General features: G+C 40.1%; 1 protein-coding gene across 2 annotated transcripts in view; it reads right to left on the minus strand.

The window, feature by feature from the left end:
- Positions 1-21728, minus strand: part of LOC119890002 (synaptosomal-associated protein 25-A-like) — a 40241-nt gene that overhangs the window by 11786 nt on the left and 6727 nt on the right. For both annotated transcript variants that reach the window (XM_038700987.1, XM_038700988.1), the window contains exons 2-4: positions 12137-12243; positions 10605-10646; positions 1839-1887 (exon numbers count right to left, since the gene is read on the minus strand). In XM_038700987.1, coding sequence (XP_038556915.1) covers positions 1839-1887; positions 10605-10646; positions 12137-12208 — 163 coding nt within the window. In that variant the 5' untranslated portion in view covers positions 12209-12243. The remainder of the gene's footprint in view (positions 1-1838; positions 1888-10604; positions 10647-12136; positions 12244-21728) is intronic.

The following is a 21728-nucleotide window of genomic DNA, read 5'->3' on the forward strand; positions in this document are numbered from 1 at the left end:
CTGAAGGCAGGTGCACAAAGAGACTTTTCATTTGGTGCTGCTGCTACTTCTACCGCCACAAGTAGAGACAGCAGTGAGGATCCTGGCGGCCCCAGTACTAGCGCTGACATGGGTGAACAAGAGACAGATAGCAGAAATGAGGGCAATAGCAAAACAGAGTCAAAGCCAACACAGCCCCTAGTGCCCAGGCGAAGGTGATACGGTAAGATTGATGATGATATGGCTTAATTGTTGATTGCTTTTTTGTTAAAATTATATCAGTTGCAATTGAAAATGGGGTTACTATCAGTTACACAGGTATCAGTGAGACATTATTGTAATGTTGGCCCTGTAATTCTGCTGTAGCTACATTCTAGTTGAAATTATGATTACACACACGCAGGCATGATTCAGTCTTCCCCCTTTTTTGTGTTTTTGTTTGGGGATGTGCATGTGGCACCTTTTCACCTCAAATACAAATTCCTGAGTTTTAATAGCTGATGTGTTTCAGCAGGTTTTCTGCTCATGTTCAATCTTCATGCGCATTCAGAATCTCTCCTAAATATCTGTGGTCTGGACATGTCGAGAAAAAAGTCATAACATTACGAGACTGACATCATTATTTAATTAAAATTCGTATTTTTTAAGTCTACCTGTCCTATACTCTGCTGTGCATTAGGTTACTCATTGCTCCGCTGGAATTATCCCCTTCAGACCGTTTGACCGATACAGTGCACAGACTGCATTGCTGCATGTGAAACCGAAACCAACTGGAAAACATTCACCACGAATCCACACGCATGTTAACTTAAGCAGTCCACAGTCCCAAACAGCAAGGCTGCGTCTAAGGTTTTAGATGTTTATATTGCAAAAACTCTACACAACGAGACTCATCACAACTCTCTGGAGGTACTATCACGGCGTACGCCGGTGTGGCAGAAGCTGGGCAGAGTTGATTCGCGCAGAGTCGAAAACCTTCTCTTGCGGCGCCCCTGACATTTTGCTCCCTAGGCTACCACCTATGTCGCCTATGCCACAGGCCGGCCCTGGTTCTGCTTATCATGGCGTAAAGGATAAGTCAAATACCACCTAAACATGTTTTAAAGAGCTGTCAAGAATGTTAGAATTGCACTTCCATGAAGTTGTGGGACTAACGGATTTAAAAAAGAAGGGTCCTGACTATTCCTCCATAATGAGTCCAACTTCAAAATGCCTGATCCTGCCTCTTTATGAAGTTCCTCCAGAGCAACATAGGACATTATACAACTGTTTTCACAGGCTGAGTATCTCAAGAAAAAGTAACATTGCTGGAGTGTCCTTTAATTCTTATTGATGGACCAAGCCATAAATGGGCAGAACTGAGGAGGATGGGCAGGGCTATGAGAAAGTCAGTGTTTGTCATTACCAGTCAAATTGATCATTCTTTCCCCTCAGGGAAAGGATAATGGTAAAGTATATATATAACTCAGTGTCCACGTATTTGTCTGACAAATGCAGTAAGCACAGACATGTAGTAATAGGGAGGCAAAGCAGAAGGCTAGCTCAACAGATACGTCCAGTATAATCATTTCAGCCACTTTAGCTCAGACTGTAGCTCAGGTAACTTTTAAGGACTTGGCAGAAGCTCACAAAGAAATAAACTGTGCTTCTGCTTTAGTAATTATAAATCCATAAAAGTCATTTTCCTCAGGTATGTAAATTTGACTGAGACTCTACAGTGTGATACTGGACATACTGCTGATGACGACTCTCTCATTTTACAGCATAAAATAACTGCAAGAGAGAATTGGTAGAGCATATAAAAAGTGAAGACAGGCGTTAGAGAGATAGTGTTCAGTGTTCTCTCCCTATCAACTTACCTCCCTGCTCATCCAGCATGACCAGAGTCCTGATGCCAGCATCTTTACTCTAGCAGATGAGATAGATGGAAAAAAGAAAGAGAAGAAGAGAAGTGGGGATAAAGAGGAATAAATGTGACATATGAGTGAAGGTCAACAGAGCAGAGATGGGTCATATTACAATTTGAAATCACTTTTTTTGAGTGTGACTGATCTCGTCTGGCATAACTGAAAACAGCTTGACTTTACAGGAATATTTTGCCAAAGTTGGACACAAGAACGGTACCGCTCTTATATCTGTGTGCTAAATATGAAGCTAGATCCAGGGACCGTTAACTTAGCTTAGCATAAAGACTGGACACAGGGGGGATTAGCTAGATTGGCTATGTCCAAAGGTAACAAAACCCAACCTACCAACAACTCAAGTTAAAATGTAAACTGGCAACTTTCCCTCAAGATTCTAGTTTGCAGATTTTTTAACCTTTGGACTATAAGTTTTAATGAAATGTAACACCAAAAAATGTAACCATGATCTGCACAGTGTCAGTGGTACATGGATTGTGGGTGCCAGGTGGTGGCAGGGTCAAGAGACACTTTAGGACTATCCATCAACAATCAGACATAAAAGAAAACTGCAAACCTCCTAAAACCTTAGAGAATTTTTGATGAAATGCCACAAATATGTTCATGTACGATCCGATGTACGATGTACACTTGTCCACCAAATGGCATGTGCTATATCTGGTATTTTCACTGGGCTGGTACCAGAGATTTGTTGACATGGCTCCAGTAATGTAACATTCTGATTTGGCTTACACAGTTGGCACACTCTCAAACACACAAGCACACACAAAAATATGAACATTCATGCAGACTCATATGCTGTTTTTTTCTGTGTGCATGCATACGCTGGGCTTCATCATATGATAACACGCTTCAGTGAGCACACACTAAGCACATTAACCAGTGTGCACACAACAGAACAACAGTGTTGTGCTCTCCATGAGCCAGAAGCTTTCTCTGACAGATATTAAAGACAAAAGGCCATTCAGTTCACGCATCAGCTATTTTGGATCAAAGTGCGCTCTGACCTTCTTGGAGCAATGATAGAGAGACAACAGTGGTGCAGGCCAGTTAGATGCGCCACTGATATTAGTATCAAACTGACTGCGAAAGAGATCTGCCAGTGGCCATGGATCTATATCAGCGTGAACATTGTTATTGATCCTCTGATTCACAGAATGGCTAAAAATCGAGTTAGAAGGTGAAAAGCGATTTTTTTACATGGGCGCTGTGGGAAAATAAATGATAATTAATAATATCTCAGCACAGAAACTTTGGCAGAGCTAATGTGTGCAGATACATGTGCTTAAACCCAGTTGAAGAACTGCTTGTTTACCCACAAGGAACCATGGGAAATCACATGCCTGGGAGGGAAGTCGTGGCTCCTGAACTACAGGACAGGATGTCTGACCACGCCAACTGGCATAGTCTGATGCAATGACATCACATCTCGCTGTATGGTTATATGCACAAACACACATGCACACAGACTGCGACCTGGTAATTTTTTTGCAGTTTCTCCCAAAATAATTTTCTGCCCAGGAAATGAACATGGAAGGCGAACCTTTCAAGAGATTAATAGAGATTAATATTTTAAACTCATCTTTCTTTGCTCTTCATTTTCTGTGCTTAGCAGCAGCAGTACTTGTGTAAAACAGCCATTTTTTTTTATGTTGTGAGTTTTAAGCACATTTAGTTGACTAATAAGGTAGGAATTAATGTTTCTAAAATTATGATCTACCCCACAACTTATGTTGTCTTAAAGGTCAGGTGAATTAAAGGTGTTTGTATAAGATTGTGTCTGTATCAGTTACAATCCTTAAAGTAAACAATCACTGTCACTTTAAGAAGAGGCAATTCAGGCAGGAAATGAGAAAACTTAATAATTGAGGGAAAGAAGAAGAGAGTAAGAAAAAAGGAGCCAGACAAATAAAGAAAATAAAGACAGCAAGAGGTCTTGACATTAATACAGAGTCCTCGGTAGCCTGATATTGATTTTTCTTTAGATATCCACTCTGCTGTCTCCTGGAATCTATTGTAATTCATTCACTGTGGAGATGACCGCACCAGTGTGACCCACATGTCCACCTTCTGCTCTGCTACTGGTCAACCAGTGCCGGAGATGATAATCTGGCAAACACAAATCTACTTGATTGGTTTAATGATTAAAGATGCCTGTGTACATTTCGCAATTCCTCACAAACTGTGCACAGCAGATAATGGTAGTGTGATGTTTCAGTTTTTTTTTTTCAGTTTTTTCTATCCAGAAAAGTAGTAGTAGTATTTTTTAGCATTTTAAAGTCAATCACACAGTATCAATACACATACTTTAAACCCAGATAAACAGTTACACATTATATATTTTAGGTAAATTTATTTGTCTTTGAATATACTTTTTCTAAAAAGCACACTTATTTGGTTTCTTGCCAAAAGTTAGATGAGAAGATGCCACTCTCATATCTGTCCAGTAAATACAGCAGACGGTTAGCTTAGCTTAGCATAAAGCTTTGAGACAGGGAAACATCTAGCATGGCTTTGTCTGAAGGTAATAAATTAGCATATTTACTGTACAGACCTGAGAGTGGCACCAATGTTATTGTCAAATTCTCAGCAAGACAACAAATAAGCTTATTTCCCAAAATATCAAACAATTGCTCTAAAGTATTTAGTGATCTCTTCCTCCAGAGAATTACCACTTGCCTTGGGTCTACAGTAGCCTAGTGCAATACAACAACAAAATATCCACCATAAAAGTCTTCTAGTCTTTAGATCTTGTTTCTCCAATAACAAACATTGCAAGTGAAAATCCACTTTGAATGCTAATCCACAATATTTACCATCCGATACCTGTTCTGTCTTTAAAGACAAACCAGGGTTTAAGACTCAAATGGTGGGTTAAATGACTATAAGGTCTATATGGCCCTGTCAACACTAAGTATTTTCATAACCGTGACTTTTTTATGCGGTTCAGCCACACGGAAACGCAGTATCAGGTCACTGAAACCGGACATTTTTGAAAACCCCTGCGAAGGTGAGGATTTTCAGAAACGGCGGTTGCAGTGTTGACGTGTGGACAGTAAACCGGGGTTTTTGCCTTGCAATGTCAGAGTGTGCGCCGTTATCCGCTGTGTTTGATGTCAGATTGTGCGCCACTGCCTGCTTTGTTTACAATTTTATTAGGGTCATATCGCCGCCAGGTGGTTTGGCATGCTCTTGATAGCGCTTGATAGCCTGTGTTTGCGTTTTCATGTGGGTGGATTTTTTTTAAAAGAAAAATATATAATATTATATAACATATAAAAATACCCGTGTCCGTGTGGACCAGGCCTATATTTCCTCACAGAGGCAACAGTGTAGTCGTTTCTAATCACAGCCAGTAACAGCCTGCATGAATGATATCACGTCCATCTTGTGTAGGCCTAATGTATTCTCTGACTGCTCATCAAACCAGATCGTCTTTACAGACTCCTCTCTACCTCTCTGTTTATCTTTCACTCTCATCTCATTCCTCGTCCCTCTTATGTTCATATCTGCCTTACTTTCTTTTTTTTCATTTCCATCTCTCGCACCCGCTTTCTTCACATTTCATTCTGACCCACAAGTAGTTTCTCATTTCTGTTCCCCTGGTGTGAAGATAATGTTTTCATAAGATCTTCAATATCTCTGGACCTTTCTTTCTAAAACCTTTTCAGAAGGTGTATGTGCACTACAAAGTTATTTATTGCCAATAAGAGAATTCACTAAATCTCCATTTTTGATACACTTTAGATACACATGGGAATTGAGCTGCTAATTAATAGATTTTGCCTGTGTGACTTAAACAATTCTCCCTGTTTGGAAATAGTTAATCACTAATCACTGTGATGCCCTGCGGGGTCACGTGTGGGCGTGGCCAATCTCTATCTTGCAGGTGAAGAGCTGAGACTGATTGTAGTAACTCTGGGCCCCTGGGCTAATTGCCCTGTGGAGTATTTGTAACGCCTTATTCTCATTCTAAGTGATGATGCTGCTCACAGATCTCCCTGCTAACTCACTACCCTCTGTTTCCCTCCACAGGTTCAAACTTTGCCTTGGTTTCTGGACATGCTGTTTTAGTTGTAGTTATCATTTCCCATGCATCCATTATCCTGCCCTGACATGACTGAAACCATGATGTTCATACCCCATACTTTATCACCTTTACATTGGTACTAGTCTTAATTTGGCTTATTTTGAGTTGAATAAATATATTTTGTTAAATGTGTCTCCCTTTTGTTGTGGCCTTTTGAGCCAGGTCATAAATGACATTTCCATGTAAATATGAGTTGGCTAAACACGCCTGATCAGCTTTGCATTGAGGCAACAAAGGTAGTGTAAAATAAATACAGTACATGTCAGTTATTTATGCGTGACGCCCCTCCCACTGTTTACAACCTCAGCAGACAATTGGCTGAATTGGTAGGGTCATCAGCTGATGGCTCTCACCTGGACCTATGGGCTATAAAAGCTGGCCCATGTATTCAATCTCTCCCTCCTAGCAGGTTACATCCGTGCTGTGGCATCTTCTTTTGTGCTTGTGTTTATTTTAGTTTACTAAATTATACTTGTCACTTATGCCATTTAAAAATGTGGTAAATTCAAACTTAAAGCATATATTTAAAACAAAGTATTTTGAAAGATATCTGACACTTTAAATACTAATACTTCAAGGAATAGTTGTATATTTTGGGAAATGCGCTTAGTTGCTTTCTTGCTAAGTGTTTGACGAGAAGGTCAATACCATCAGCTGTTTGCCTTAGCTTAGCATAAAAATGGAAATAGGGGAAACAGCTGGCCTAGCTCTATCCAAAGGTAACAAAACCTGGCTACCAGCACCTCTAAGATAATTTTGTGGAGTTTTTCTGCTGGTTCCAACTATATATTTAGCTTACAAAATGAGAATCTTCTCATCTAACTCTGCAGGAAAGTCAGTAAGTATGCTATTCTTTTAATGGACACAATTTGAAAACTTGGGTGTCTGTGTTAGCGGGCAGACAGACGTCTGTGTGTGAAATCATGTTATCCCTGCTCACAACCCTTAACAGACAGCTTTAACACACACAGTTAAACAGTCACGTAAATCTTCCACACAGTCAGACCTGCCCTGTTACACACACACACACACACACACACACACACACACAGGCTGCTAACAATACCGTGCTGTGAACGTGGTGTATCTTATATTAGAGATAATCGTACAGGGCTACAACGATTAGTCGATGAATCGATTAGTTGTCAACTATTAAATGAATCGCTAACTATTTTAATGGTCGATTATTCACTTTGAGTAATTAAAAAAAAAGAAAAAAGAAAAAACGTCCAAATTCCCAAATTTCAGCTTCTCAAATGTGAATATTTTCTGGTTGCCATGACAGAAAACTGTCATGACAAAGAAGATGTTTTCACCTTGGGCTTTGGGAAACACTGATCGATCAACATTTTTTTTACAATTTTCTGGACCTAACAACTAATTGATTGATTGAGAAAATAATCTACAGATTAATCGATAATGAAAAATAATTGTTAGTTGCAGCCCAATTGTAAATGTCTGTGTATATTTCCTTCGCTCAAAGTAGCAGAAGCAGCTCATTAAAATTTTTTCAGTTTCAGACTTCAACCCTGCAACGTTCTCGACACTGAAAATGTCAAAATGCCCCATGCAGGACAAGTCATTTGAATGATGCTAGGAGAAACACTTTCACATTTCCTGCTGTCTTTAAAACAAAGGTCATGACGAACACTGGAATTATGGGTCACATTTGCATGAGACAAGGACACACTACATCATTACATTATCAGCCAATGTGAATGTTTCTACTGTCTGACTACTAAGTGACATTGTTTTGTTCATAAACATTACAGCACACTCATGTTTCCAGGAAGCAATGTCTAAAACAAAGTAATATCTTATCATTTCTTAAGATAGTGTTGCCTTGCAAATTTGCACTTCATATAAATTGATTTCACTGTGTTAATGTAAGTTCATGCATTAAATGAGAATCCATTCATAATGACATTATGATACATGTTCTTCTGCCTGGATTTTAATTACATTTCAGGTATTATTCTGATGAGTTCAACCAGAGCGACTTACTGACTACAAAAGTAGAATGAGCTTTCATTTCTGCATCAGAGAGTAAAGAGAGTAAGAGTCGGTGTGGGTGTGATCCTTAAAGGATCATGTGAGAGAAAAGTTCAAGGAGAGAAGGCTTAAAGAGGGAAGGCTTGGATTAAGGCTATTTTAACCACCTTTTACTTTGTCTTTCATGATTAAAACACTGTTGTGTTATGGATGTAGAATTTTCCTGATGTAGCACTCAAGATGGGGTACAGTGTAATTTTGCCATTAACCTTAATTCATATTTTATGGTCTCAGTGAGCCACAAAAACAAGACAAAAATCTGACAGTCTGTCATAGGGTTTCATTGAATTTATATTACTTAAAAGTGAACTCATCCAGTTTAAGCTCCTTCTTGTAAATGGAACACTTAGTGGTCAGACTAGCCAAAAACACTTGGCACCGTGAGCCAATGTACACTGAAAAATCATGTCAATACTTGTTTACACTTTGTGAGACCTGCTGTAATTGCCACTGCAGCTGCCTGCCATGTCAACTGTCTGGAGGTGTTTTATGCTAAAATGAGGGAAGAAAGTAAAACAACATAATGCCAAGTGCGTAGTAAGAGTGAAATCTGTGATGGCCTCAACTTGGGGAAACATCATGCGGAGGAGTATGATGAAGTTATTCAAGAAAACAACGATGTTGGTAGCAAGCAAAGCAAATCTATGAGTTAAATGACCAACTACACTCTGTGGTTGAAAATATGGGGTTTAGATGAACATCTTGAGCTTTGCTACAAGCTGCCAACAGCTGTTTCTACACCAAAGTTAAAGTAGTATCAAACCACCTAGTTTGTGTTTGTGTGAGTTAGAGTATTTTTCTCTCATAGACTTCCTTTAATCATGAATAAATAATAAAAGGTGGTAGTTTAATCAGAGATATTGCTTCAGCTCCACATGGGACAGCTTGAACTAAACGCCACCACTGTCCTTTAATACTTTTAGTATACTATCAGATCTGGACAGGCCGAAACAAGCATGTATCACTGCACAGATCTCGGAGAGACCACTGGACAAGCTGAGTGCTCCTGCTCTGACTGCTCTCCACTTACTTAATTAGTGTAAGCACACTATAAGCCCTTTTAACAGTGAGGTCATGGACTATAAGCATGTGCTCACAATTTGCTGGAATGTAAGGTGCACTGTACGGTCGGAAACAGAATCCTTTTCATCACCAAATGATATAAAGAAACTCGAATAAACCTAGAGGTAATAATATATGCTGTATTATATGAAGAGGCATGTTGACTCAATAATAAATGCTGCCTTATTGCTTCATTGCAGTCTATATTGAGCCTATTTCTCTGGAGAGATAAGAAAGACCATTTTCTCAGCGAGAAGCCAAAACATGACACAGTGACCGCTTGTCTCCTAGGCTTTCGCTGGAACTGCTGTCTGGGAGCATCACAAGGAAACACGCTCTGTACTAACAAAGCACAGGACATTTTCAGCAGTTGAAATGATCAAATTGCATTCCCTTGGCATTATCTTCAAAGGTCAAATATTCAGCTACTGCCAGTGAAAAGGCTTGACTGTCGAGTAGGTCACTGTTTAGGTCAGCCTCGGGTCTCGCGCTGTCCCTCACGGCTTTGTCTCATCAAGACACGGTGACCGGTCCAGGGGTTTGAGCAGGGCTATCTCTCTGAAGCCAGTAGCAGGAACTAGAGGCCCAACACACAATCATGGCAATCTAATGCCAGTAAAAACTGCAAACTCAGCTTAAAAATACTTACAACTAACTTTACGCTTAGAAATACTTACAACTAACTTTACGCTGGCTTTTGACATACTGACACACTGTCCAAATACCTGACCAATTCAGGCCCATTGGGGGGACAGAAAGTATACAAAGAGGAAACCTCAACAATAGAAAAAAAGGTATACTGGATCCATGCAGACCCAATTACATGTTTGGTTATGATATTCACATTACAAATTATCTTGAAAGTGTTTCCTAAGGCATAATATTATATCATAATATTTGAGTTTGTCAGTATAACCCAGATATAAATGCCTATCTGGGTAGTTTGTTCAAGTGAATTTAAAGCAAATATGCTATATTATGATATAAATTGCTATTATAATGTCAAATTTCATGCACTGTGATGTAAGATTTTATCCATACTGCCCACTCTATGTGTTACCACATGTTCTGTCATTTTATTGGCCTGTTATGAAACCTGCAACATGTTTGCTTTGTGGGCTACCTGGTTTGTTGATGTGTTAACTCAAATTAAATGTGTTTCCGACAGTTTTCTGATCTTTCTCTTACTGAGAGTTGTTTGGCTCACATTGTTTCCTTGCTGATTTAAGTTTGTTTTTTGACCTTTCAAAGACTCTTCACTCAATTAAGTTCCTCCTCTTTAAAAGTGTTGAAGAGGTTGAAGATGCAGACTGACAATTTAATTTACAGAGTGCTAAAGAACTGACCCATGAGTGACTGACCAGCACATAAAATGCCAAACTAGGCACCATCTCTATAAATGTCAACAAATCATTGTATGTGTAATCACATGAGCAGGCCTACTCCCGCTCTGTTATGGCTGGTCATGTGATGTGTGTGATTGGATCACTTGAACTCACCTCCTCGACCAGAGACAGCATGCGCCGAGTGCTCTCCAGAGACTGCAGGGTGAGAACGAGAGAGCAAAGGATTAGCCGCGACAACTATCAGAAGACATCTCAGCATGTTAAGATGGAATATTAAGAGTTTAAAAAACATATTTGAAAAGGTGAACAATTTCTATAATCACATGTGTAGACAATCACTGATAGTCAGGGCAGGACATAACAAATTAAAACTTTTGGGGGGGATTTCAGTGTGGCTTGGGTTGTGTGGGAGGTGGTGTGGTCTGAGTCAAAAACTCCAGGGCCCTTTTTCATTCCCAGTCCAGCTGATAGTCATACAATTAGCCTTGATTATTCTTCGCCTCTCCTCTCTTTTGACCCCAGGATTAACCATTTGCTTTCAACCTTTTGTTTGCTAACTTTCTACCCTCTGCAGGATACCTCCAAATCTTATCCATTTCTTAGACCAAACACTTTTTTTCATTCCTAATCCTCATTTCACTCTTTCCCCTTTGTTATCTCCTCATCTCCTGCTTCTCCATCACCCCTCTATTGCTCCATCCATCCCCGCCTTCCTTATTTCTCCCTTCCATCCCTCCCGTCAAATCCGTGGAGCCTCTTGGCTTTGCATTATCTCCTCATAAATGTTTAATGAGGCCATTTGAGCTGCTCTATTATTCCGCTGTACAGAATTATCTGCTCTTTCCTGAGCTCCTCTCAACTCATTAAAAGGCCAAAGTTTTCTCTTCCCCCCAAAAAGCAAGGGTCGTGATAAACGGGACTTAGAGAACAAATTGCTAAAACAAGGGAGGGTCACATGGAAGCAGCTGTGTCTGTCAGCCTGGAGGCCTAGGAGGTGTATGTGACATTTTGAAATGTCACATCATTATTGTCATGTCAGAGGCTAAAATCAGTTTTGCCAAAAAAACTGGTGATGGAGTGGTGATAGCGCAGTGGATAAGACACGTGTCTTTGGTGTTTGAGACCCAGGTTCATTTCCCCACTCTGTGACACGTCCACCAAAGTGTCCTTGAGCTAGACACTTAACCCCTAGTTGCTCCAGAGGTGTGCCACCTCTGACATACTTAGCAACTGTAAGTTGCTTTGGATAAAAGCGTCAGCTAAATGAATAAATGTAAATGTAACTTCACCTACAAGTGCACAGTGATTCACATAAATCTTTTTAATTCTCTTGACAAAAGTAGGTAAATAGTAATGTAATCATTGTAAGCTGTGATGTAAGATATGCAAACGTTCATGAGGAATGACTGATGTACTGATTGAATACTAACTCCTTGGGTAACATCTGCTTTCTGGATTTCCAAAATAACCAAAATGGTCAATGCGTATGTCTAGATTGTAGTTGTTGGATTTACTTTCTATGGGAAGAATGTTTGCTATATAAAACCCTTGTTAACCCCCCTGAAGAAACTAAATTGCATTTAGTTGAAAAACATAATAATGTGTGTATTATGTTTCACTGTTACAACAGAAGGCATCGATATGTAAGAATATTTTTGCAGGTGCGTGTGTGTCTTCTAGTATACCTCATCGGCTATCTGGTCTGCGCGCGTCTGCAGGTCGGCCAGCTCATTGCGCATGTCCGATTCGTCTGTCATGATGACTGATGAACTTTGACCTCAAACAAGGAAGACTGGGGGGGGGGGGAGAGAGAGAGAGAGCGACAGATAGAGGTTAGTACACCAACAATACTACAAATAAAGCAATATGGTAGATTGTTTTGTACAGCAGGGATCCGAAGATTTCAGAGCTTTAGCTTGCATTCAGACTGAAATAACACCACCAAAGATACACCACATCATCTCAAAACATTACATTTACACACCATTAATGCATCTTAAAGGCAGCTCTGAGCCTTCATTATACTGGCTGGTTGTGATGACTTGAGTGGTCATTCATCTCAAGGTTGGAGAGGTTGTTCTGTAACAGCAGGGTCAACGGTTCAATCATTCTACCTCGCAGCTTGTCAAAGTGTGCTTCAGCAAAACAGTGGCTCAGTTACGGCTCAATGCAGGTAAAGTTCTCTGAGTTCCTTTAAAGGTTCCTGGAAAAAGTTCCTGCGATCAGAGCGGGAATATTCAAGTGTGAAAAGCCTTTGCCATGCCTGCTCGGTCCTTGTCAAAAAGCACAGAAAAAGACCATTGACACAAGATGATGAGTTTTCACATTTTGAGATTTTAAAAAAAAAAGGGCACCAGAGTTGTTGACTAAAACCTAACATACCTCATAAGCACAAGTGATGCATAATTTACAGTTTAAAACACCGTGGGTAAATAGGTTCTCCATTGGAGAAAAATTGCACACACACACACACACACACACACACACACACACACACACACACACACACACACACACACCCTGAGTTCAATCATCCACCCTGCTGACCCTGAATTTCCTCCTCACGGATCAACAGGGAATCGAGATGAGCGAGAGAGGAGTGGCATCACTCTAATGGTTTGAAGAAAAAGTATAAGGACAGAGACGTGGGTCTATTTTTGTTCCTTTGATGTGCTGCCAGACAGTATTTCATACAGCCACAGAGAGTAGAGCTGGAGGTATGGTCCATGAAAAATGTATGTGGCTGTAACTCTGCAGGCTGACGGAGCTACATGCTGCTGCTGCTACAGGCCGATACGAAGGAGATGAGGGCTGAGGACGTGAAGGAAACCAGCTCCGTCCCTTCATTCCTTCTCTCCCTCCCTCTGCTGCTATTTCTCTGAAGAATTAAGACTTTAATAAGGCAAATAATCTGATGTGGTCCGATCAGATCTCATTTGTGCGTCTAATGCGTTTTTGCTTCAGCTGCACAAATCATAATTAAGTGTTTGTTCCAATGTGACTAGTCACTGATATAAATTAACAACCCTGCAGCTTTCAGCTGAGAGATCATCAAAGCTTTATGTAATCTAATCTACTGAAATATACAGTGCAGCGATGGGACCAAGGGACCGCTGACTTTTGGTCTCAATCAGGCAGTGTGGCAAGAGGTAATTCCAACATTTTCAAAACCAGGTTTTTATGGACGAAAGTGGAACGTTTTTCTACTATGAAAACAGAATTATTCTATGCTTACTTTAAATTTCTAGGATATAGTTTTAGCATATTTTGGGTTATACAAGTGTTTAAAGCCATAAGTGACCATTTGACCTTCACATGACACCATTAAAGCCCCAGCTTTCTGGTAAAATAGCAGAAGTAGCTGATGGTGTACCAGAATTTGCTGACCTAAAAAGTTTGCTTTCTGCTCGAGCCCAAGGCTTCCATCAATCAGTCCTTGTCAGGAAGTCTCTGAGGTGAATAGACACAAGGTCAGTTAGAGTCACAGCTGGATGTTTGATAAAGTATCTCCTTGTTCTGCCCCGCCTTCTGTCTGTCTGTTTCTGCCTCCATCCCTGTGGAGTCATCAGGGCGGTTAATAATTGAACATGTGCCGGGAAAAGAGATGGAGGGGAAAAATCTAGCCTTTTCAGAGAGCTACTCTCCTTCTTTAATGCCTCTCTCCCCTCTCTCTCGCTCTCTCTCTCTGCGTGCGTATGTGTGTGCACTTAAAAATATTTAAATTAACATTTCACATTTTAGACATTTGGCTGACACTGTAATCCAGAGTTTCTAACAATGAGTGCAACAGCAGAATAAGCTTCAATTCATAGATCAGCTACATTGCAGGTGAACCGTACTCGGGAGACGAGGTTTTACATTATAAAAGAGAAACACTGGGAACATAGATGAACTTAATGAAAATCCAATATGTTTTAGGTGGGATAAGAAACAGTTCCTCTGATGATTTTATCAGCCAAACATGACTTTTTAAAGTTGAGTCTGAAATGCATTGATTTATTCAGATTGTATCCCTCTGCTTCATTTTAGAAAACAGAAGTTTCAAAATGGCAACAAAGATGGATCCCATCCATTGCCGTGTTTACTTCGCCCACTTGTTGACAGCGTTGCCAGGTTGTGTTGTCAATGGCAACAGTATTAATGTTCCCGTGATGCATTTTCCATTAAAAAGAAATCTCGTCATGTACTGAAATGTCTCTGTACATTAACAAACCTTTAACAAATACCTAAATACTGTGGCATCTCTCTCAGTCAATAGCATTCAGACCTGTGCTCTCACATGCTGTTTATTTTGCTCCTCACCACATTCATCATCTCAGTGTGATGTTCTGCTGTGTTATTGATCCGTTGCTGATTGCTAATCTGTTTGCAGTGGAACTGCTTCCAGTTAACACACACATACAGCACAGCTTTGTCTTCTCGTTTCCTCTCATATTGACTGTGACCAGTCTTTCTGTCATTGTCTTTTTCACTCATTCTCAAGCTATCAAAATGATTATCAACGTTCCAACTTCTTTTCTTCTTTAATCCCATCTCTATTCAGCTTGCATTAACATTTATTCATTTTGCATTAACAATTTTTTTAATTTTGGGGAATTGTTGGGTTTCTGTAAATAATATTACAGAGTACGGTCTAGACCTGCTCTTTAATGAAAAGCGCTATGAGATAACTGTTGTTGTGATTTGGCGCTATATAAATAAAATTGAACTGAACTGAAAATTGAATTTAAATGTTCCGAACATATATATCTTATTTTCACTTGAGCATTTACCGTACACAACATCTATTCTGCGTGATGCTATTTAGTCTTCATGATGCAGTTTGTGTGGTCCACCACTTGTCCCGGATAATTGTTGGCCATCTGTGACCTTAAAATGAGCTCGTCCATCGATGTTGCGTGTAATCACTGCATCTCTCTGTTGCTCCCTCATACACTCTCCTCCATCTCACAATTTTCTCTAACACAGTTATGCTTGGGCAGGTAAACCACAGAGTTACCCTACTGGACATCCATTGAACACCAGTTTAGTTGTTCAGCTCAGACTTCATGCTTGTTGGACTGACATGCATCTGATCATTTGCTGTTTTAACAAGACACAAGTTTGGTCCCAAAACCATAGTATATAAGAAATTTGAGCAGGTTTGGAATGTGTTCATAGTGGAAAAATTACAAAAGTACATTCATAACATGTAGTATGCATACTAAAAAACTATTCTATTCTATTCTATTCTCCCAAAATGCATAAAGGAAACGGAGGAGCTGCTCACAGCTGAATGAAACTGAAACAAATGATTAATGTTGGTGAAACAGCTCAGCTCAGAAAACAAAACATCTTATTTAATCTCTTATTAGTCCCCTATTAGTACAAAACAGTTAGGCACCAAGTGTGTTGATCTTTTTTGGTACACTAAACAACCAAAACAGTAAACCAAGTTGATCAGTATTTAGTACATACTGTATGGCATTCGTTTGTAGTATGGACTTTGGACACACCAAAGAGTCTACAGCCATGGACAGTATGGCAGTTGCTAACGTCAGCATGGTAACATGCTCAAAATGACAAGGCTTACATACAAATGCCTATGTCATGCTTTTTATCTTAGTTAAGCATGCAAACATTTGCTAGTTATCACTAAGTACACGTGAGGGTGGATGTCATAAAAAATTTCATGTTGACAATATTGTTGATAATGGGAAAAAGTTGATAATGGTGCTAGGTGAAAGTTTTAAGACCACCAAAGCTAGCTAATCATAGTACCGGCTCAAATAACCCTGTAAACGTATTATTTGCACACAACATACAACCAAGCAAACATTCTTGGTTAATTTCTGGTGCTCTATTAAATGATTCTGCTGTTTTTTGTGAGTTACAGTAACAATAAAAACAACGCCTGCTCATGTTAGCTCAGCTAGCAACTTCAAGCTCCAACTGGGCTTTGGAGTAAAGACACACAGTGTCTCAGGAAACGTCAAGTCTGAGAGACACCTATTAATTTTTACTTGTAACATCACTTCATTTAGAAGTAATAAGGAACTTTTTCCAGCTGCTTTGTTTAATGTCTCACATCACACTGTCATTTAAAAAAAATCTATTCACTCTCTCTCCTCTCCCCTGTCCATCCATCCCACCCTGAAAGTCACTTCCTCTGACAGACATACCACAGTCGACCGGACATAACACAAGGTCCAACGTCCCCATCCCCCACCTGCTGGCTGCCACTCGTCTCGACTGACGGCTGCTGTAGGGCCTGAACTGCCAGGCTCAGCCCACGGAGAGATTAAAGTCAGCGGGGAAAGAGGATTTACTCTCCACTGTTTTCTCTCCTCGCTCTCACACACTCTCTCCTCTAACTATATCTCTTCTCTCTTGCTTTCTTTGTTTCACTTCATCCCCTTTCCACTTCCTCTACAACATCTATGAATGTCCAGGAAAAAGAATGAGAGAGCAAATATTACACAAGATTTAGGTAATGATGTCTAAATAATGGCCTCACCTGTAGCTGACCTATAACAGTGCTGCAAGGACTCAATGCAGAATGCTTTACAACTCGTGTCAAGTGGGACTTTCACGGGTCAAATCAACTGGCTCACAGGAGGTGGTACATTTTCCAGCACTGGAATTAGGTCTGGATATTCGGCACAAGAAGCAATTATGATTGAAATCCTACAGTAACTATCACATACAGGATAGGGACAAAAAGTGCAAAAAGTGCCACAGCAACAAGCTCATCAAAGACAAAATGAGCGACAAATTCAAGCATGATGGGAGAACACTGACTTAAATGGTGACATTAAAAGGGCACCAATGAATTATTGATCATACTATTAATATCATTAATCCTAAAAGCTGTTAAAGGGAGAAACATGATGAGAGGGGGTTTGGAAAGAGCCAGGCTATCACTTTAATGAGCAAACACAACAGCATATTCATCATTTATTGTGACAAAAAGAAGATGGAACTTGTTATGTTTTATAATTGGACCAAATCCCCATATGTCTCAATGAACAATGAAAAGTCCAGCTGCTAATATGTGGACTCCTACACCTGTCTCCGTTTGCCTCCCACCTTGTCTGTCGCATCCATCAACACATCTTTCCCTCCCTTCAAAGCCGTGGACTGACTGCCCTTACATGTCACGTTGTGGAGATCATTCAAACTAGGTAAGTTTGTTTCATGCCGTTTTGTAAGAATAGAGCGTAGTAGAACGGAGCACCATACCGCTCTGGCACAGAGATCCAGAAGGCGACTGGATTAGCATAGGCTGACATGATTAACACACACAGCTACACAGCCCCAATCGGGGGAAGAATCCAACAACAAGCTATTTGAGGCAACAAAGAAAAAAGCCTGTCAAAGCACACAAATGGAAAATTCCACTCTGAAAACATTAAAAAGCCCAGCTGAAAACAAAGCATGCCTTTCTACGAACAAAACACTGTAAGAGCTGTCAGTGATGGAGGAGCATTGTTGGGAAGACAGTGTATTTTCTTTGGGACTATTTCAACTTTCGGTTGGAGTACTGCTTGCAAATTGTACATTATTATGAAAATATATTCATTACATACAGATGTGACTGATAGATGAAGGACACAACAGTGCAGTACCATTCATATGGGATAGACAGCACGGTATGTGTTTTCACCGTATTAATGCATTTGAATCCAGATAGATGACTGCAAGGGGCATCCATCAACATAACTAAGCAGACTATACACATTTTCTAAATGTACTTTTGTCTACCACAGAAAGTATCTGTACGAATTATGTGTTCCGTTCACAGAAACCTAAAGAGAAAAACATGAAGGTATGTCATGATGCATTTGAGAGATGTTATAAAAAATGAGGATATGTATGTTGTTTGTAAGAATGACTAAAGAACACCTTCAGGTCGATGGAACGCAGCCTGGATGAAGGATAAATGCATAGAAGTGAATTTTTACAAAGTAATTCATTGCATGCAAGGACCAATTCAAGAGCGATGAGGGATAAAAAAGATGAAGCAACCCTTATTTAGCATCCTCCACTGTAAAAGACCAACAGGCTGTCCTGACAAACTGCCTCGACTCTAGGACTGCTATCAATCAAGCGCCGTGTTCAGTTGAGATAAACAATGTTTGTGAAGGAAATAGGACATCAGGACACTCTGGTTGCACTGAAATTCACAGTCAAGAAAACCAGGTCAGCTTGTCAGTTGTAGGTTTCTCGTGGGTTTACAGAAGCACTAACCTAAATATGGAGGATTTTTAGGCTATCTGGTGCACCTTTCTCTATTTCATACATTTGTTTTTGCGGATTAGTAAATGAGGCGGTGGGAAATGAGACAGTGGGCACAGTGACAGAAAATTAACACTGCAATGCTCCTTTTCTTTGTTTAATTGCAAGCATTGCTGTAAAATTGAAAGGCACAAATGTGAACCTTGGGCAGGAAGTGGGTTTCTGGAGGAGCAGTAGCAATTCAACCCTACAGTAAGAACATGAATGAAGGAGCAGTAAAGGAAAGCTGAAAAAGATTTCAACAGGGTGACATTTGTTTTTTTTGTTCTTATTCCTGCACAGCTCTTACCTCAGACTGAAGGTAAGTAAGGTGATATTAACTCTTTTGAACAAAGACAGAGCAAATTCTCCTTGAGGAACATTCACATCGTCTTATTCCCTTTCTCCCTCCTCTATTTGCACCAGACTTGACCTCCTGCCTTCCATCTTTGCTATCTTTCCTCCTGAATTCCTCTTGAAACTTAGTAGAACAGTACGTTAACCAGACTGCAGCTTAAAGCTTTATAGTAATGGCTTCATAATAATCTCTGTAATTATAACACAGACACGCCACCAAATGCTCTCTTTCTCTCTTCTGTCCATTTAAACTAAAAGTGAAGGAGACCGCAGACCCACCGTGTCACACTATGACAGCGCATGTGTGTGTGTTCTGTGAGGGTTAACACATATGTACAAATCTGACAGGGAGAACTGGTTCAAGGACGAGAAAGAGAGCAGCAGGGCAGACAAGGGTGATGCGTAGGTGTGTGTGTGTGTGCGTGTAGGTGTGGGTATAGGCGTGTGTGTGTGTGTGTGAGGGCGAGTGTGAGAGGGTCCAACATCTTGGCACATCAAAGCAGAACCATGTTTCATTATTCACTGGACAGAGCCAGGTCAACATTATTAATGCAACGGCTGAGTGTGTGTGTGTGTGTGTGTGTGTGTGTGTGTGTGTGTGAGTGACAGCTATGCATCCATTATTATTTTAGCAGTCGGTCTCAGTGTGTGCCAGATTACATTACTTATTTTTATAGATTTTCCCAATTTCATGTATCTAATAATACGAATGTGGCCATCTGGGGTCCAGAGGAATGAAGCCAAATGGTTCCAAAGATACATACTTACATAATACCACTGCAGATTGTAGTTGCAAGCAGATTTGATTTTATAGGTGAACAGTTTGCCTTCATTCATGGTCTTTTTGTGACATAAATAACTGTGTTCACATCGATGTGAGAAAGTCGAGAACCAATCACGTCCACCCAAAGCATTTGGATTGGTAGGTTGGATTGGTACACTTCTTGGTGCTTAACCTAATATTCTTTAGCATCAAATATTTTAGCATGGCAATGCTTACTGCCCGGAGCGCAATACATCCTTCACATAACTAGCCCAAGCCACTAAAACAACTCAGACCCAGAAGCGCACCTTCAGGACAATATCAGCAGTCCATTTTCCTGCCATAGACATTATAGAATGTATATTTAGGCACAATGAGCTGAAGGAAATAACTAAATTCAAAAAGTGTCAGTGTACATTTTTAAAATGTGTTGAAAGTTGTAAGCTATCTGCTTACGTAAGCTATTTGTTGCAGTCCAGGCTTTAGCAGATCTCACACACACACACACACACACACAGGCATTGTGTAACCCTGCAGATCCTACTCCCACCCTGGAAAAACACTTATCCTGGTAAGAGAGGGTCTTGTTAAAATGGAGTGGCTGATGCCCTTTACGCACACAAATACATGTAAACAAAAACAAACACTCTCCCATGCTCTTGCATGCACTCGGCGCCTGCTGACACTTCGTACATAACACCGTCCATTCTCAGACATCCTTCATGTTATATTAGGTACATCCACGCAGCAGTGAAGGCTCAAGATATTTGCAGTTCATCACTTCATGTTTCTTTGCTTGTCTTCATTTCCTGCTGCGTCTCTCTTACAGGATCATTTCAGGGTTTAGTGAACCGTTCCGTCTTTATTCACACGGTGACCACATACGATTTCAAACCTGTCTCCTACAAATTGTGTTTATATTGTACAAAATTGTTTTCCCAGTTACGTTGTGGTGCGGTGACAGCGTAACCACCGCCTGACTCATGTTCTGAGGCAAAGTATTTTTGAATGAAGGTTTATGTACCATGCCTCACCAGAGTCCAGGGGTTCGCATCCTGGAGTCTCATCTGTGGTTGGGTTTAGGCAACAGAAACAGCGAAGGTAAGAAAAAAATGACGACATTCTTTTCTGTATAAAATCAGACCATCTTACCTTACTTGAACATAACCATAAAACGTTTAATAACGCTGTATCTCACTGCAAGTGGATATTGTATTGTGAGACCGGATATTTTGGGGGATTGAACATTTCCTGTTGTTATAACTATTCATTGCTTTTTTTTCAAAACATATTTGCTGTTATAAATTTGTTGTGTATCAACATCTTTTCCAGGAGACAGGGTTGTTTGATGTACATCTCTGCTTATTATTATTTATTATACCAGAGGGTATAAACTGTGTTTGTTTAGTCACTTTTTGAGCTTAGCACCATTTCTATCCATCTTCAATCAAGCAAGCAAAACTTCATTTATACAGCACACGTGACTCCAAGGCAAATGAAAGTAGTGTTTCATACACTATGCTTATAATGTGGCCTAAATGAGGCTGGAGCACGGTGACCTTTGCACTAAAACTACTGCTGGTTGCTTGTTGTGTTACTAATCAAGTACTTGAAGCTTATGTAGAAACGATTGTTATATAAAATATTTTTTGTTTAGTGCAAACCAGTGCATCCTGTACATACTGTAGCTCCATGTTGACCTATAAGCAGTAAACACATATGCCAAGATGTGACCAGGCCACAGAGCATGATGGGAGCCTGAGGGCTAAACTATTCAGACAGGACATCCACCGTTCATGCCTGACTGCAAACAACTCGATGGTTATTGATGCAAGCCGATATAATATTAGAATGAAAATTAAACAGATCTCTGTACAAAAGGAAATGGAAACTTAGTGAGG

The sequence above is a fragment of the Micropterus salmoides genome, unplaced genomic scaffold (assembly GCF_014851395.1).
Source record: "Micropterus salmoides isolate LMB-PRFRI ecotype aquatic unplaced genomic scaffold, ASM1485139v1 Ms_hic_scaffold_6, whole genome shotgun sequence".
In the NCBI taxonomy this organism is placed as follows: Eukaryota; Metazoa; Chordata; class Actinopteri; order Centrarchiformes; family Centrarchidae; genus Micropterus; species Micropterus salmoides.